The following is a 19,737-nucleotide window of genomic DNA, read 5'->3' on the forward strand; positions in this document are numbered from 1 at the left end:
GTTAAAACGAAGTTATAAATACATTATTCTGCGTACCAGGGCCCATCTACATAGAACGAATTGCTCGTTGACGATAGACACTAGGACATGAATTTCATTCACGAATGCTCTTAAAAATATCATAGGTCACGTGATCAACATTAGACACCGATGATTGTAATGTGATATTGCTGGAAATTTTGAATGCGGAAGATATTTATATTCTGAGTTTGGGTAATAACAATTCATCATGATTTATCCAAAGCAATGATGCAACCTTATAAGTTAATTTTCTGATGCAAGAGTTTTTTTAAAAACAATTTAACGACAATTGTTGATACAAATGTACTAACCCTTTAAATATTTTTTTCTTGTAAAAATGAGAAGAACACAATTTGTTTTGAGAAATCAATAAATACTTTTAGTCACTTTAAACTCATTACGGTTTTCAAAGCATAGAAACTGACCTGATTTATGAAATAAAATTGATATGATCGTTACTGAAACATTGAAATGTTATTTTGGTTACACTAATCTAAATGCGATAGTTCACATATATTTTCTTCTAATTTTTTTATTGACATGTGGCAATAATTATATGATTTTATGTTAAGAGATAAAGTCTAATTATGTTAATATGCATACAAAATTAATTACTACTAAAATCAATCAAATATTTGTGTTCCGTTGATTTTATTTCACGAAATGAACAAATGAAATCTAATTATATTAATATGAATTCAAAATTAATAACTAACACTAAAAGCAATCAAATATTTGTGTTCCATTTCATTTGTTTTAATATTTTACATTAATAATTTTAATTTACTACATTATTTTGTAATATGTTGAGCTGAAGAGAGCTTATATTTCTATTTTTGTTCGGAAAAATCAAGAGGACATGAAGTAGGCCTAGGGCATACTAATAAACATATTTGGAATACAAAACGGTCTTAAACAAAAACAATGTAAATCAAGTTGTGCCTTTGTGTGTGAATTTCGGTAAATCGGTTGACATTTGCCTATTAGTGAATTTGCGTCTGTCACGTTCGTTTTGCCTATTAGTGAATTTTGTTATGTCAGTCTGCTTTTACATAGTAGGGAATTTAAGTAAGTCAACTGAATTTTAGCGCATTTTTGTCTCTCAGCTGGGTTTCACTTATTAGTTAATTGTCAGGTGGGATTAAGATACCATTGAATTTTTGTATGTCAACTGAGTTTTGCTATTGGAGAGTTTGTGTGTGTCAATTGGACTTAGTCTATTATTGAATTTTGTATGTCAATTTAGTTTGCAGTACTAGATCTCTGAAACACATAAGTGGAGTAATACTTTTTGAATACAAGCATATCATGCAGAATTTTTGTTTTTCCTACACACAAAGAAATCCAGTACACATTTTAGAACTATATGACTCTACACACCAAAAACCAGAAGTAGTCAAGTGTCTCGAGTATCAATAACTGTGTTAGGCAGTGTGCAAAATGATAAACATAAGCCGGTTTCTGCATTGTTTTTTTACAAGTATTATTTAGTTAATTCACTTGTTATATGTATCTATTGTGTCTTGATTGTATAAACACAGGACTCCCTATTATAGCTTCCAGATTCCTTATATATTAGATAGAGATTCCTTAGGGGTTTTATTTTTATACACTGCACAATGACGATTCTTTGAGTAAGTTCTCCTTCCATACAGTGCATAAAGCAGTATGCGGCTGTTAAATCCACATTCAAGCGGAGATATTTTTTCCACACTACGTCTTAAACTTTGCATATATCTCAATTCATTTTGATTAACATTTGCACAGTATGGTAACAGTATAAAGAGTGAAACAGAATATATATTTGCTGTATAAAAAATATTTTGATATTTGCATGTTATTAATCATGTTGTTTTCCCAAGATATAAATATTGGTTATTTCTTTAACCATTGCAACGTTTAAATTTTGTTTTTAGGGCATTATTCTGCAATTTTAGCTGCCGCTGATTACACTGAAAGTCCACAGTGAGACATAAAGAAATATCCAATAAAGTGGTTCAAAATTAGAAATGAAGCTGAGAACCAATTTCATATGTTAACCTATTATTATTTTCATGATATGTATCAACATAAACTGAACATATAATCCAGTCATAAAAACAATGTCCTAATTTGCACTCTGATGGAAATGTTAACACTCGTTGTTGTTGTTGTTGTTGTTGTGGGGCTTAATGCCAGTTTTCAGTACACGACAGGCTATACATAGCGGTCAGTAATAATGGTGGAGGAAGAACCGGGAAACCCGGGAAAGAACCACCGACCCTAGAGAAGCTACTGGCAAGCTTTCTCATCTACCCACATTGGCTGAATCCGAGACTCGAACCGCCGCAGATAGAGGTGAGATGGCAGTGATCCGTAACCGAGAGCGCTTTAGACCACTCGGCCACTCGGGGCCCCAACACTCTTTGAATTACAAGTTTTATCATTCTATTCTGCCATGAAAAAACCCCAAAACAAATAAAGAATAATTTATTAGATGAACACTTCTGAAATATTACAAATATACAGGTATGGTAATCATTGTTGTTCTGTTGTAGTGTTGCACCTTGAACAACTTTAATATAAGCATGACAGAGTAGAACAACAAGTTGCGTCATATGTTCATGTATTTCTGGTTGAGACACAGATCGTAATACTAAACAGTGATGTAACCTGATATAAGTTTTATTAACATGATCCAAAAAATAAGACTAACGAGGTTTGTTACATTATTTATTCTTTAATACATTAACCACTAGCAAGAGTTAACGTGGCAAGTGGTAGTAGCCTACTGCCGAGCTCTGTAGCGTCACGGTCATGCATGATACACTAAAGTGGGCATTATAGAAAGGTAGGCAGATGTAGCTCTACAATGATACCAAATAATCTGGAATTTCTAGTTGCACAAGATAATATAGAGGAAAAACATCATTTTTGGACCCGAATTTTTCTACCAAAATTCGCCCGTGGTCGGAATCCGACTTTGTGTCCGGATTTTAGACTTTGTGGTCTCAGATCTACGGCAAACCTGTATGGAAAGACAGATGAACCTTTCAAAAAGTAGGATAAGCGGGGCATTTGGAATAAAGAAAAAAGAACTACAACTTTTATCCTTCTGCTCACACGCGAACCAAATAGCCAATGAAAAACAATGTTTCTAACACAACTAGGTATTACGTTATTGAACGATCACCTGAGATTTTGTGTTTCCGGATCTGTTCAGAAATAGCTTTCAATTTTTTTTTCCTACTCGAATTTCAGGCAAATACGAGAAAAACCTCCAGGGGTTAATGTGTTAATAAGATTAGGAACATTGCAACAGATTGGATATCTTAGTATAAAGTGAAGGTCCTTTGTAGGCAGTATAGTACTTATCTTGTCATCATATCATCTTGGAGAAATTATGTCTTGTTCTTCTGTTAAATGAGCACACCATCCTAAAATTAAGATACTAGTAAGTGTGCACAGTTATACCAAACTTTAAGACCAAAATATACAAATCAACTATAGGGTGAATAATGACATTTAATATACAAAAACGTAACAACAACAACAAATATTTCATATAGCTATACCTTGTTAGGATGATAATAACTTTTGTGTTTTGTTTGGCAATGTGGTTTCTGATGTGCACTAAAAGGTCACAATCAATAATTATCTGGGGTTTTTAAGGCACAACCAATCAAATTCATTTCGAATCATATAATGCATTGTTACTGATGTACAATAGAGACGTGCAATTATCTCAGTTTGATGGGAATACTAACCATGTGTTCCACTGTTAGTGGAAAAGGGAGAGAAGACCACTGCATAAGCTCTTTTTACTAGAAACATAAATGTACATGTATTGGGTATACTTGTAATTATGTTCTTGCAATACCTTCCATTGGAAAAATAATTAAAAGAATATTTACATTTACTTTTGCAACAAATATGTTGATAATATAATGATTTTGGGAACCATATAGGGAACGTATATAAACATGGAGGGTTTTGTATCAATTTCTTTAAAGTGCAGGGTCATATTTGCATTTGCAGGGTCATATTTGCATTTGAAAGGTTCATTTGCTCTGATGGAAAATGTAAACATTGAACATAACCTTTGCAAAACCCTTGAACATAACATTCACATTTAGCTGTCGATGTTGTCTTGTTAAGAATAATGCACTTGAAATAACTTTTAATAATACAATACATCAAAGATAAAAATCCATTCCATCTAGTTAGGCTGATAATTAATTCAAGTCCATATTGGATTCTGAGGACATCCTGTTGAAATAAATAAATTTCCAAGACTTGGTACGGCAGTGATTCATGACATGGTATTATGCACAATGCTGGAACATATGTATGTCTGACAAAACAGATTCTTCGTATAGGATTTCGCATTTTGGGGACAACTCTGCTGGTACATGGTATCCACTGACACACAGCTATACAACAAGGGAAGTAACCTCTGATCCAGTCAAGCACTCTTATCCTTGATAGTAACCTCTTATAGATCATGCCTGTAAAAGCAAATAGTACATGTCATAGTTTACAAATTTTAAACACAATTATGTGAGATGCAAGAAATTAGTGCGAACCTGGCGTATGCTGAGCTTCTAGGCAGCATAACTGTATTACGGTGAACTTTGCAAATATGTAATTAAACGAATTTAGTTGATTTTATATGATACAATGAATGACTGCCCATTTTATATCACGTTTTCAAACTCAGAACTCAATATAATATGTAAACAGACATATTAACATTTCAATAAGTTACGTTCCCATCTTCAGGACCCCATGTGAAAGTCATCCACAAAGTTTGGTACGGGCCTGAGAAGCAAAAATATGATGTTGTGCAGAAACCATTTTCTTCCTAATCACAGTGACCTTGCCATTTCACTTTTAGACCCTCAAATCAAAAATGATTTATTACCCAAAGGGTAAACCACGACAATATCCAGAAATTGCAGATTCTTGTATGAAAACCAGTTTACATTATACAACCAGTGATCTTGACTTTGATCCACTGCCATCAAAACAGAGTGAGCTCTAACCTGCTAACTCACCTTATACAATCTACTCAACTGATCAAATTGCATATCAAATATTTGACATTTTTGTCCTTGGAATTCAAAGATAAATCAATAGTGCCTGATGTACAATAAAGTGCATATAGCAATATTGGATACCGACCTGTCACCTGTTTCATATAGGACAAGCAGACCATAGGGGGAGTGTGTTTGCTATATATTATGGTAACTCTCCTAGTAGTTTAAGAAGAGTAGATATGACTAAGTGCTCTTGGCTAATGGATACCGGCTATTGCATAAGCTCTTCTGTATAAATCATAACTGTTCAACTGTCATTTGTTGAGTATAGTTATCTTGATGAAGAATTCTATCCTTGCCAATCCAATCACTGGTAAACAAACAAGAATTATAATAACAATTGTAATGAGCTTCTGCAAAAAAGTAATGATATAGTTATGTAGCTGTTGTTGCTGTCTACTGATCTTGTCATCTGATTTAGCCGCTGATGTTGTCACTTTATAAAGGGGTTTATGTTGTCACCTGAAAAAGAAATAATACAGCTGATACAAAATTGGGGCCCCGAATGGCCGATTGGTCTAAAGTGCTCACCGTTCCGGATCACTGCCATCTCACCTCTGTCTGCGTGGGGTCGAGTCCAAGGTTCGGCTAGCGTGGGTACGTTGGAAAGCCAGCCAGTAGCTTCTCGTGATTCGGTGGTTCTTCCCTGGGTTTTCCAGGGTTCTTCCTCCACCAGTTATCCTGGCCACCATATATAGCCTATATTGTGCTGAAAAATGGCGCTAAACCCTAGAACAACAACAGCACAAAATTGATAGGTATAATAATTTTAAATGCTTTTTCAACAAGTAACAGAGGAAACAATCCGTACAAGTATAATGACAATTCAAGTTGAAAATCTCTAGTACTCAATACTAATTTCACTGAAGGTCCTCTTCGCATTTTTCCTGGCTGGATATTTCCCTGAAAATAAATGTCACTCAAGTCCGATCCATATTTTTCATGGCTGGATGGTTCCTTGAAAGCAATGAATCTAAATCAGCATTATAGCTGCGTGAATAATGTAAAACTATTTCTAAGCTGATTACTAGAAAAGTAATCATGCATGCAAACAAATTATAACATTTCAGCAATCATCTACACTGTTAACGAGTTTATAACATCAGTAATAAAATTTGACAACTAATAATTTTTTTTATATCAAAAATCTACATTATTTAAATCTTACTATTTTATTCAGTTAAAACCCCATCATGATTTTGACAAGTAATAGCAACCATCTCCATAGTCAATCCCCTCATCCTTACAGACCTCTTAACATCCAAATGACCAGTCACATCACAATATAATGTATTTCTCAATTAATGCTACATGGCTCTCGTTGTTTGATTATAGAAACAAATATTCCAAAAGTACAAATCTGCTTACAATACTGGATGTTATAACCAAGTCAAAGGTCAAGGAGGCACTGTAAATTCCTACAGTCTTTGATATTGGATCTCGGAACGCAAACACACTTTCTGCTGAACTACTCCACACAATGCGTCAACATGACTGTGTGTGTGCATATATTTATATATATATATGAGTGTGAGTGCCAGCATCCAGAAAATATCAACAAGTTTGCTCGTTACCAAGTGAAAACTATATAGAGTTCACCCACATTTATCAGATATACATCCGGTTTTGGCTGTTCATCTCTACAGTATATTATCAACCATTCTTTGTGCAAGAAAAAATGTCAATATTTCCTTGTATTATCTCGTCTGTTTCTGTGTATCCTGCTGAAATATCAATAGTAACATTAATTGTTTAAAACTTTAAATTAAATGAGTCTGCTAGATATGCAAAGTTTAATTACAAATATAATCAGTACAATGAAAGCATTGTAAACTGGTGATTTATAAATAAAATCGACTGACCAACCTGTTTGTACTTAAATAGCTGATGTAAATGTTTTTTCTATCATTATACCGTCATAGTTATATATATATATATATATATATATATATATATATATATATATATATATATATATATATATATATATATATATATATATATATATATATATGTGTATATATATATATATATATATATATATATATATATATATATATATATATATATATATATATATATGAGACGGGTACTGCGGCAACTTTTGGTTTGCTGTTTATCTAAACGTAACGCGATATGTAGGGTATACTGCAATTATTATAGGGACCACCAATTCAATATTCTGGGAAAGGGGCCTGACACCATTTAATTTAATTTGATGTGAATAGTTAAAAAGATATTTGGCTCTTATTTATAGCAAAATAACACCATATTATATCCATATTACTTGTAAAACGATATTAATTCAACAGAGATATAAAAAATCTAAATTATTTCAAGCTAAAATAAATCAGTCCCCACCTTGAGAATGAATAGCCAGTGCCTTCCTGGAGAAAAATTTGTTATGTGTATGTTAATTGTTATAGATGTTGCAATCTAAAACATGTAACTAAAGTTTAATGACTAAGCTTACGTTATAGCTGTTAGTAATGCTGGAATTTGAGAGCATTCGATAATGAAAATCTAAAATGTTGAAGCCAACAGTTTACTAGCTACACTATTCGTATATTAGTCTGGGATAAAAACTTTTATTGGGGTGACAAAACCCAGGTAATATATTTATTACAAAGGACCCATGAATAACAAACGAGACAATATTGCCGACTTGAGAAAAATATGTAAAGTCCAGACCGAAAAATGTGCATTTCGGAACATCGTAGGATGACTTTCAACAGCCTTATATATACCCATAGCACAATCATATACGCTAGTAAATAACTAAAACATGTGTTTTGCTGATTTTTACCCCAAAATCTTCCGAAAGTTGGATGAGCTCCAAATGATTGACAACATTTCATTTTGACAACTACGTTGGCACCCATAAAACATGCATGTTGTTTTAAGGCTCATAATTGTATCGAGAAAACAACATATATTTTGTTGCATGTGGGTGGGAAGAATGAGTTTGATGCACAGCAAGAATATTTTGAGACCACGTGACCAGGTGGCCAGCAGGTATGTTCTTACATTGAATTAAAAGAGTTCGGTCCCCAGACTTGTAACAAAGCACATTTATGGTTTTGTATCTGCTACACATTGCCGTTTTAATCAATCTTTTCAATTTGCTTGCAACTTATATTTTTAAAAATATGAATTAGGCACTTGGCAATATCTGACAAATATTGTCTTGTCCTCAAAGAATACACAAGTGACATACGTAACCGGGGCTATTATGAGATATATACTGTACGGATGTGTCATCTGACTCTGTCTTAGCGATATACGTGTTAGCTTTCAATTATTCAACAATGTTGTATGGGACATATCAAGGGATATAAACCGCAATGATAGGCAAGTGGATATTTCTTCACTTTTGTGTTGGAACATGGATTTAGGTCCAGTAAGCAGCATTTTTTTCATACACCATGATGATAACATACTATAGCCGTATTTACTGTTCAATATTTATCTGTTATGCTAACTATTGGGTTCCGGGTCATGGTATAAATCATCCAGTTTCATTAGTCACCAGTTATGCACCAATTTAAGTGTCCAGTATTATGAACAAATTATCAGTGAAGGTGGATGGATATAAATTTCTGTACTTAAGAAGTCTTTGGCATGTACTGATATATTTGGTAACTACTCCAATAATATTCAAGAGGAGTCTGTAAGTGGAGGAGAGGGTCACCATTTTAACCTGATACATATATTAATTTATATGAATAGATTACACTTGCAACGATTGACATTGCGGGACTAAATTCAGAGGCAATCATTCCGCTGTGCCGATTTTCAGTAAAGAGAGATTTCTGGCAGTTAGTTACAGTCGTTAATTGTTTCTTTGTTTAACTTTACTTATTATTCTAATGTTTGTCCTGTAAGATCACTGTCAGAAAGAGTGCTTGTTTTCAATGCATTCTTGAATTGCATATATAGTGCTAAGTCTTGTAATGAGAAACAACATGCACTTAGAGACCGAATCTTCTGGCAAAAGTGATTATCTCTAAAGATCGATTAACTTTATTATTAATTTATTATTATTATTATTATTATTATTATTATTATCCCGTGGACGGGTTACTCCTACATTGTGACATGCCTCACTGATATTTTTTATGGGTTTGCCAAAACATAATTATCAAGGTTGATGTCTTACACTGAAGTACTAGGGACACATGCGTTGACCTGCATATTGTTTCAAGTATTAATAGTTATCACACTAAAACTGGCATTATGCGATTGAACTTTCAATCAAAGACGCTTTTTTAATTCTAAAAGCATAAACGTGAAGTTCAGATGATGTTCTTGCAATTAAATGATAATCCTAGATAGTTTGGTTTCATACGAAATTAGATACCACTGAATGATTAATTTATTTAGACCCTATATACTTACCTCGGTACGCTGCTTTCTTGACGTCGGAATTCAACAGGCCGAAGACTTATCTTGTATTATCATTACTAGAGGATAGTGTACAATAATATATTCCTCGTGTCTTTTTAGAGCTGGGATTGGCAGAATCAGTGATTTGCCAAGTCTGGTTGGTAGTAGAAGCTAACGTTTTTTTTAATACGCAACATACATGCGAATCTGTGCCCTTGCTCTGCCTTTATTTTCACAAATCGGAATAAACCAAACCAATTTTTTTATCACTTTGTCCAATGACATTACTAGAGGACAGTGTACAATACTATATTCCTCGTGTCTTATTAGAGCTGGGATTGGCAGAATCAGTGATTTGCCAAGTCTGGTTGGTAGTAGAAGCTAACGTTTTTTTTAATACGCAACATACATGCGAATATGTGCCCTTGCTCTGCCTTTATTTTCACAAATCGGAATAAACCAAACCAATTTTTTTTATCACTTTGTCCAATGAATCTTGGTCTTCAGCAACACTGCTCCAACTCACAAATGTGAAAATATATTAATTCATCTGATTGGTTGATACATTTAGCAATTCAAGTAGTAGCATATATCACCAGAACGTGACTCCTAAGAGGTAGCTGTCCCATTCATGTAGGACCATAAAAATATGATTGTAATTAGCTGGGTCTACCAATAATAAGTTGATATCTACATAAGAATTAAGAACTTTACATTTTTACTGGTAAAAATGGAGCTTATAATTGAAACGTTTACTTTCTAATGTCAAACCAACAATTTTATCAAGCGGTCGAACAAATCAGAAAACGACAGTTTCTTGTCACTATTAATTAATTTGTAATTAGTAAGTGCACATGATATGATGCAACATTATTTACATATTAAGAAGAGTAAATTGTCCTACTTTGCTGCCATGTACTACGCACCAAATAGTGATACCCCACTGTTAAGTACCCTCATTAAGTATCCAGAAGACACTGAAGTTTAAACCTCATATAAACAAATATGGTGACTAAAGTTGAAACCATTTTTTTTGTCCCATGTTTCATGATAAGATGTAAATGTACTATACCATCATACCGAACACATACGCTTAAATTTAATCTACTGATCAATATTCATAATTTTAATTTGTAGCTAACATGCATCAAAGACGGAGATCACTTGTCTCTTTTGCCTTTCTAACTCAGTACTGTACACCTTTCCATTCATGAAAATTTCAATGTCACGAAGCACATCTTCAAACTTTCTCCAGTAATCCTCGAAGTCTTGGTGGTTAATTTTTGCGTCCGGGGAATGACCACTGATGTGATTCCTGTATGAACGAATTCGCTCCACACTAGCTCCTAGACTGTTATCCCCTGGTTGTGGATCAATTGCCCACCCTGTTACTGGAGCTTGAACTGTGCTAACATTTCTAATCAATGTATAGAGTAAGGAAAGGTCGAACGTTTCCACTGTTCCTGTTTTCTGCCCTAGAGGATCTGGGAAAACAAGTTTAATTTGTTCCTGATTAAGAAGAGGCCTGCCCCGTCCCCCCGTTAATTTAGCTTGGTTGGCCAAGATTGCTTGATAGATGTCTTTATATGACACAGGAAAGTTTTCTAGGAGTATTTCCTTCAGGGCCTTTCCACAAACAGTTACAAGTGCAACACAGAGACGAGCATGGTTCATGTGCTCAGGCTTTATGGGTGAATCAGGATCATGTCCCTAAAGAAAGAAGGTCAGTATTATTTCAACACCCATGTCAACAATGGCTAAACATACTGTTAAATTTCCAATGTAACTGATCATTGCACAAACGTCAAGAAATAGTATTCCAGTATGCTAACTTAAATGAATAAAACAGTATTTCGATTTCACTGCATAGGAAGTGGCTCTGGGAAGTTTGTGCAAATCTGGATAGGACTCCCCATTTTTAAGCACAAAGCATTGATATTCACTATGGGACTCTCAGTGCTAAAATCCAGAGAAAATAACCCATAGGTACAATTCGTATATTATGTTGACAGTAAAATAAACAGGCTTATGTTTTCGTCCAATTTGAATGAACGGACTTTTCCAAAAGACAAACCACTTCAGAATCAAATACAAAACCAATAACTGTTAGATCAGAAATATGACCTGCATAGTTGTAAAAGACTAAGCCAATAAGCTGAAAGATCACTTCATTAATATTTTGGATATCATTCCTTCTCATATTTATTCCGAAATTATGATCCAAAAAGCTCATATTCTAAGTTTAATTTAAATCAGATACAATTTATTGACTCCAGAATAGTTAAAATACAGCCAATCAAATGAAAAGACCTCATTAATATGCACATAGTTAGCTCGTTAATGAACCGATTGAAATATCTGATGACATATGCCTATAGGTAAGTTTGATTCAAACATGATCAGCAGTAGTATGTCCTTCAAATATGAACATGCTCATTCAATCGGATATAAGATCATTCACTAATTATGTGTGGATCCCACTCCTTATCAAATTTTTCTCAGCTCAAGATGATATACCAAGTTTGATTAAGATCCTATCATTAATATGCATGGATCTATTGTTATGAAACTCACCCATTAGTACTTAGTGAATTAAGCTTATATTCCAAGTCTGATCCTAATTAGATCAGAAATATGACTCCCAGAGTGGCAACAAGATCAGTCATTCACATGCAATATTACCTTACCAATGTGCATGAGTTTTGCTGAGAATAAATCCTTTCAAGAGATTTACAAGATGAACTTGTTCAAAATTAGCTCTAAACAGTATCATAAATATGTGATACAGAGTAGTGATAAGCGATTGTTAATGGATGGACAAACAATGGATGGATGATAAAGACAGCTCCATATAAGCTCACTAGGTCGTATAACCATATGATCCAAATATTGAGGTACAAATCAGAGTAGACCAAATACGATTTCAAAACCAAAGATAGATGTAACTCCATGTTCCTTTACTAAAAAAGGATATAAGACATGCTCCAATTATTTTAAACTGAAATCAAATATCAAAGTAGTAAATCCAGGATATTATATAATATAGTCAAATAAATGGATATATTAAACAAACTATTTGTATTTTAATTAAACAAACAATGATGCTATGTGAATTTTCCCCCGGATTTTAGTTTAATTAGCAAACAATGTTAGAAATCCCTGTTCAAGTGCTACTTATTGAAGTGACTCTAGTATTTTAGTACATTCCATTATACATTTGTGGTGTTACATTGTCTAACTTCGAGAATATATTTTAGTATAGTACACAGTTACTCGAGATTCTGGAATCTGCTGCCAACAACCATCATTTATTCGGATCCAATGGGATTTATTGCCACATGCCAATATCGTATTATAGAGCATGATATCATCTGACATACTAAATTTATTATTGCATTCTCCCTAGAAAATTGTTTTCGTACAATGTTTTCTACTGGGATATATTAAACTTGACTACAACTCGGGCACTTGTATACCTAAATAGACAATACTAAATGAGAATAATAGACTCAGGATAATACAATAATATAAAAATAACATTCTTCCTACATTATGTAATGCTGAAAACAATTTACCTCATCCTCAAACCACATCTCAAATGGTGCAAAACGGATCCTGCTATATTCAGAGGTATCTTGAGATTCTTGACTCTGTAGACACAGCTCATATTGCAGGTTCTGGTTCAGGGAACTGGTAATCTTGGAGAGGTTCCCAGTAATGAACTTTCTAACTCTGGTACATAACTTTGCATCAGGGGTCTTAATGTCATCAATCACTAACCAAGTTATTCTGGCAAAAACAACATGGTTCTCACAATTCAAAGTCAATCTGTGAGTAAGGTCAAGGTCAAAAACAGTGCAGGCATAGGATATTATATATTTTGATGTATCCTTCTTCTTTGTGACTGGCCAGCGAGCTAAACAGGCTGCAAGGAGCCCATCGAAGATGGAAGGTGGCAGAAATGTTCCTTTAAAAACCCAGCACAAGACTGATGTGCTCAACATACGAGGATCGTCTTCAGGAGCGATAACTTCTCTTGGAGATTCCACACGAAGCATACAAGGGGTGAAGAAGTAGTTCTCCTCCTAATACATATATATATATATATATATATATATATATATATAGAGAGAGAGAGAGAGAGAGAGAGAGAGAGAGAGAGAGAGAGAGCGAGAGAGAGAGAGAGAGAGAGAGAGAGAGAGAGAGAGAGAGACAGACAGACAGACAGACAGACAGAGAGAAGATGGACATATACAAACACACAATAACAGCTCTTCTGACAGTTTTCCTGAAATGAACTACTCAGCCTGATATTAGTAAAAATATTATAGAAATGAAGGTAGAAACATAACTAATAATGTACAAAATCCACAGACATATTTTATCTTTAAATGTACCCAAAAATGTGAAACTTTCTATTCCGGATGGGCTAATTCTATAATGTTAGTATCATCCTTCCATACTAAGCTGCATTTTTCTTCTAAAATTGTTAATTTATAATAATTGTTTCTGTCATGAACTAACAACCACCATTATTTATGCAAATTACAATTACATAGAACTTAAATAATGGGAATGTCTGGTCAAGTCCGACGAGAAAGTTAATTTGCTGATGTCCTTGAACATTTATTGGATGACAATAAAGGTAATATGCTGGTTGTACTATATTTTGTCTGTTTAATTGGTGTTCAAATTCTAAATATTTCATTGGGGTTGCTGGTGGCCGAGTGGTCTATAGCCTTTACCAATTACTGATATGTCACCTCTGTTAGCATGGGTTTGAGTCCTGGATTCGCCCCATGTATATATGGGAGAATGATGCCAGTAATATCCCATAGGTAGTTGGTTCATGCCGGGGTTTGCATGGGTTCTTCCTCCACCAGTTATGCTGGATACCATGTATAGCATATCCTGTACTTTTGAGAAATTGTGTTATACCCCAGAAAAAAACCTACATACTTATTATGTTCTAAAGGTCTGATATGTGCTGATATATTCTTAAAAGTGCATTCTGTCGTGGAATCGATTATTGAAATGTCTATAGTATATCATCATTATTGCATTTCCAAAATTGACATTGCTGTAAGGGTGAATGTGCCAAGTCTTTAAAATATGTACATATGCTGTCGCAATCATTGAGGAAAATGTAGGAGAATATAGTTTTAAAAAATTACGTGTGATTTCTAGCATGGGAAAAATAATAATAACGATACTGTTTCGAGTTATTTAATAGTCAGTCAATTTTAAGACTGAATAATGTATGCCATAATAAATTAAATTTGTTTAAATTAATAGGTAGAGAAAAAGATTTTCATGTTTTGAAGCAATCATTAAGTATTTCATTCGTAAATAAAATAAAATTAGCGTCAAGGTCAGATCATCTGTTTTATTATACATAACTATTGAACATTACAGTCTACAAACTTTATTTTTGTCAAATATTTAAAACGAAATAAAATTGTTCACGATTCTGAGCTTACTCTAAACCTTGAAATAATTTGGAATATATTTAGTGCATTATTTTTTTCTTAATGACTCCACGTAACTCTCCAAAACTGATGGGATCAGAAGAATGGAGAAAGTAAGCGAGCCGAGCGTATGTGCAATTTATTTTTTAAAAAACTTTCGGTATATTTTTGTCATTTTTATAAATACAATCGTTTAGCGATTAGGATAATCAATTCTGTTTGCACGCCACATGAATAAGAAACAAACTTGCACATTAACGTGTCACCAAATGCCATAATCATGAAAAGGAAATATGCAGTCCGATTCAAAGTAGTACATTTATGAAAATATATCACCACGGACTTTTCCCCAAATACATTTTTAGGTTCAGTTTATACTGAAAAAAAATCATTATGGTAACAAAGTCAAGGTAGAAACGTGTGATATTACCATAAGGATATTTGTATCTATATCTTCTATTTCTTTTTATTTTCTTGTGAGAAAACCATAAACAAAACTACAAAAGCAAGCCAGAGGAGCCAGCAATTAGACACGTTGTCTCAGATAAAAAAAGCCAAAGAAACTATCGTCCTCGACATAGCACTATTAAGATTTTAGCACTCCAACATCGCATGGAAATTGAAATAATTTTCATCTACTTGACAGATTTGTCGTCTACCTTAACGTCTTTACACTCAGATAAATAATCTAGGATTTACTTACTTTACTTACGCTACATATTTATGGAGGTTTCTGATAGCAGTTATAAAAATCTAATTACCAAATTTGAAGAAATTTGCAAACGTAATATAATCTTTAGTTAATCTCATGCGAAGAATTTTACCTGTCGAGAAGTCTTAATGGGAGTTTGGCTTGTTTACTTGTCAGGAAATCCCTTAGTACAGTGGTTGTACAATTCGTATTATCTACCATGCTATTGCTTGATAACAAGACACTCTTGATTCACATCCTTGTAAATACTCAACATTTCCTACTCAATAGTGTTTCATGCCATTAAGTGAAGGGACAGTGTCTGTCTTTCCATCTAAACACAAAGATGTGAAAACTACTTCAGAGAAAATTATTTTGATTTGAACCGAATATGAAGTGAAGAACTTTGATTTTGACGACCGAATTTTGAGTCTATTTCTAAAAGTTGTTTCCCTTGATTGAGCACATCTCTTTGGGAGGTGAACACTGTAGCATGTACAGTCTTTTGTTTGATATAAATTATGTTCACAGATAACCGTTCTATTCATAGAAACTCAAATGAGTTTGATGATGAAAAATATTTACTTTGACTCTTGGAGTTTTTAGCCCTTGATCAACTTAGAATCGATATACGAAATGACGGTGAAATAACACACACAATTATGGATTGTAATTAAAACGGCTGTAAATCTTCAATCGAGAAAGGTCTCACATGTTCAGTGGTGAATATGACTTATAAAACAGTTTTGACTCTACATCAATTTAGAAGAAGCATATATGCAACCTGTGACCAATTTTGGTTCCACAGTTCTATTTGATTCCATCCAAATATGCAATAAGGCTTTAACTCAACGTTATCATAAATGAATGACCACGATAAAATAGTTATATTCCTTCAACAGCCTGATAGAATACCACCGGAATGGAAACACTTTGAATTACCATTTTTTATTTAGTGGAAACTGATGTGCTGTGTAGCTTAATCTTGTATGTATTTGATGATTAAATTGACAATATTTCAAAGCTATATCTCTTGAAAAGCTTTGGAAAACGACGATGGATCAAACTGGTTTGTACAAACTGTTGTGTGGATAACCGTGTTTCTTTTTTAACCCGACCTTTTGCATACAGTTCTTCTCAGAAACGTTTCTGGTCAGATTGCCTGATAATTGGATGTTGGGTTCATTTTACATAGCTATATCCCTTTTTAAAGATTTTGTCACATTTGAATATTCTTTGAACACTTTTGAATTTAAATGCTTTTGTATTTCGATGAAATTACTTTAAGAGCATTTTCTCGATAACATCTACAATGGCTTGCATGGGCAGTAGATCTGTATCATATTTAACAACCAATGATTGACACAGAAGATCTGAATTGTTTGTAAAATTAGCATTCACATGTTTTATTGCATTTGGATTAGCAAGAATGTAGATGATATCGATTTTAATGTTTACCCTCACGGACTGTTTTAGTCTATGACTGACTCAATATTAACCAAATTTTCAGTGTCCCATACTGTCATTATGGAAGATTGGGCATGTGTGAATATGACTTAATGAGAACATGTGATGACTTGCACAATCATCATTCAGGCAGGTAAATTGCAGACATTCTCAAATATTACTGTTAGACAAAGTATATACGGTTCCTGATATGAAATCGGAGGTAGGTATGTCTGACTTTTACAGATATAATGAGTGGAAGTGATTGAGGAAAACCGAAAAGAATGGCGGAGAAGAGACAATATGCATGGTTGTATCAAAGTTATTATGCCATGGTCTTATTAATTGCTGTATATATTTTTGTTATGTTAGCCATGACAATCCTAACTGACGCAGATCTGTATCATTTGTATGAACAAATGCTTGTCATGCCAGGGTGCTTCAAATACAATTTCTTCGAATTTCAAAAAAGGGGAGTTTTAACTGGAATGATTTTTTAGAAAAGGTTTTCCTCTTCATATTTCTGGCCATTATATTTAATGGTGGACCATCATCGTTCATAAACTCATGAACTCATATAATGATTGATGAGCCACCATAATTTTCAACAACAAAAACTTGTACTCCTGTAATGCCTGGTTTACTTCTGTTAACTGTGGCCAAACTGTATCGTTCTATTGTTAGCAATGGTGGCCACATAAGCTTGAACTTAAACTATATACCTATATCCTTGTATATAATGTTTAATGAAAATGAACGGAAGACAGATTCAAAAGATGGCTGTTATGGCATGTAACTATATGTATATTTGCCTTTGGTCAGCATCTGAGTAGATTCATTAAACAAAGCGGACATCAAAGCAAACAAATAATACATAATTATTTGTTTTTAAAAATCAAATGCAAATCAAGTTTTGTAACAGGAAATTAAATAGAATGTTAGAAAATGGTAACCAATTTCTTCAAACTTGATTATGTCTTCCGAAATCCTCATGTATGCATTTTGGAAAGGAGCAGGGTGGTGGTGGTGGTCTGTATCATTTTGTTTGCGGTTAGTATTTATCAATCCACTCGTTACAATTTGACTGATATTGTTGTGCCCCTGTATTTGTTTCTTTTCTAAACTCAACATGAAAAATAAAATAGAACAACAATCCGATAGCCGTATGTATGGGTCTTCTCTATTACAAAACTCCTTGACACTGTCATATTTCCAGGAAACACAATTTTCAGTAATCTTAAAAAAATGGAGAACAAAATACTTTCAATATATACCTGTTATATGTAGCATGCATAAACTTTAAACGGTCATGATTGGAGCTGATGTAAAACTATTACTTGAGCAGTTTAAGTAGTGGTAATTAAAGTCAACGAGTTCATGTATAAACTACAATTTCACATATTACTTAATTGGGTAACAATAGCTAATTGAGATGTTTTGACGGCTGCAGTAGGTGAGCCCATTGTGGTAATTTGCACAGGTAGGATCAGGAAGTAGAAAACACATTATAGGTTACCAAAGAGATGCTAGACGTGTGTACAAGAACAAAAGTTATTACATATCATTGCCTTGAATAAGAATGTTTAGGTCATATGTAATTTTGATAAGTTTGTGAACAGCAGCAATGTTTCTTTTGAAATCGGACTTCATTGTATAATTATTTAGAAAGCAAAACATGATTATTTCAGTTGTTGGAATAGCGTTCAAATGTATTGTATTTTTCAAGCTGATTTAGGAAGCAATCAGCATAACCCAACATAAATAAAAACCAGAACTCTTAGCTGACGGAGGTTTACTTGTGAAACACATTAGCCAAAAATAAGGATGGCGTCTAATTATGTGCACATACTGCAATCGAAATACGTCAACTCGGCTCTGACCAGGATTCACTCAGAGAGTTCAGCAGAGAAGTTTGAACACTAGGAATATAAACTCCCTTGTGAATGCAGTGATGAAAACTAATGACATCTGCATTTCCCTTTTGAACCCTATTTAATTTATTTTCTTATTTTAACTATTGCAACGTTGTTGGACAATATTAAAAAGGGAATTTTGGGCATGTGGAAACTTTAGACCAGGATCATGGGATTTCAGTCACTTGCCTTGGGCCTATGTCTAGAATTATTTTTCTTTTAGGACTGCAGTATGGCCTTAATACGAAACTGGATAAATAAAGGAATAAAGACAAACCATGCATTTTCAAATTTTATGAATTCTCTGCTAAACTGTAATACTTTAACCAAATTTGATGTCAAGGAGGCACAATACATGTGACAAAGTGAAAATATTCCGCTAGGAAAGTGTTTTGCCAAATATATATTCATGCAGAATGCTGACTGAACTGATGACCCTGGGATGACCTGATGACCCTGGGAAAAATGTCTTTGATAAACTTAATTTTACAAACTTTGCTTAGGTCACTTGTCGTCAATAAATGATGTAAGGAAAAGAAGAGTTTTCTAAATGTTGTTCCCATATATGTACACAGATATACAACATCATGAAATTTTTGAAGGGATGCCGGCTGAATTCCGTCCAGCAGCAGTTTGGGATGAGAACGAAATTTGGCAGTAAAGATATAGCAAATTGTAATGACGTTACTTTTTAATAAACTAATGTATGCTTTATAATTTGTTTGCATGCTTAT

General features: G+C 33.7%; 1 protein-coding gene across 1 annotated transcript in view; it reads right to left on the reverse strand.

Annotated features, from left to right (window-relative positions):
* Positions 1 to 3,512: 3,512 nt before the first annotated feature.
* Positions 3,513 to 19,737, reverse strand: part of LOC149789585 (uncharacterized) — a 65,936-nt gene continuing 49,711 nt past the window's right edge. Inside the window, exons 7-9 of the mRNA XM_089972873.1 lie at positions 13,061 to 13,570; positions 9,498 to 11,195; positions 3,513 to 4,508 (exon numbers count right to left, since the gene is read on the reverse strand). Of these exons, the coding sequence (XP_089828999.1) occupies positions 10,623 to 11,195; positions 13,061 to 13,570 (1,083 nt within the window). The 3' untranslated portion in view covers positions 3,513 to 4,508; positions 9,498 to 10,622. The remainder of the gene's footprint in view (positions 4,509 to 9,497; positions 11,196 to 13,060; positions 13,571 to 19,737) is intronic.

This window comes from Sinohyriopsis cumingii, chromosome 10, assembly GCF_028554795.1.
Source record: "Sinohyriopsis cumingii isolate HCF-2022 chromosome 10, ASM2855479v2, whole genome shotgun sequence".
In the NCBI taxonomy this organism is placed as follows: domain Eukaryota; kingdom Metazoa; phylum Mollusca; class Bivalvia; order Unionida; family Unionidae; genus Sinohyriopsis; species Sinohyriopsis cumingii.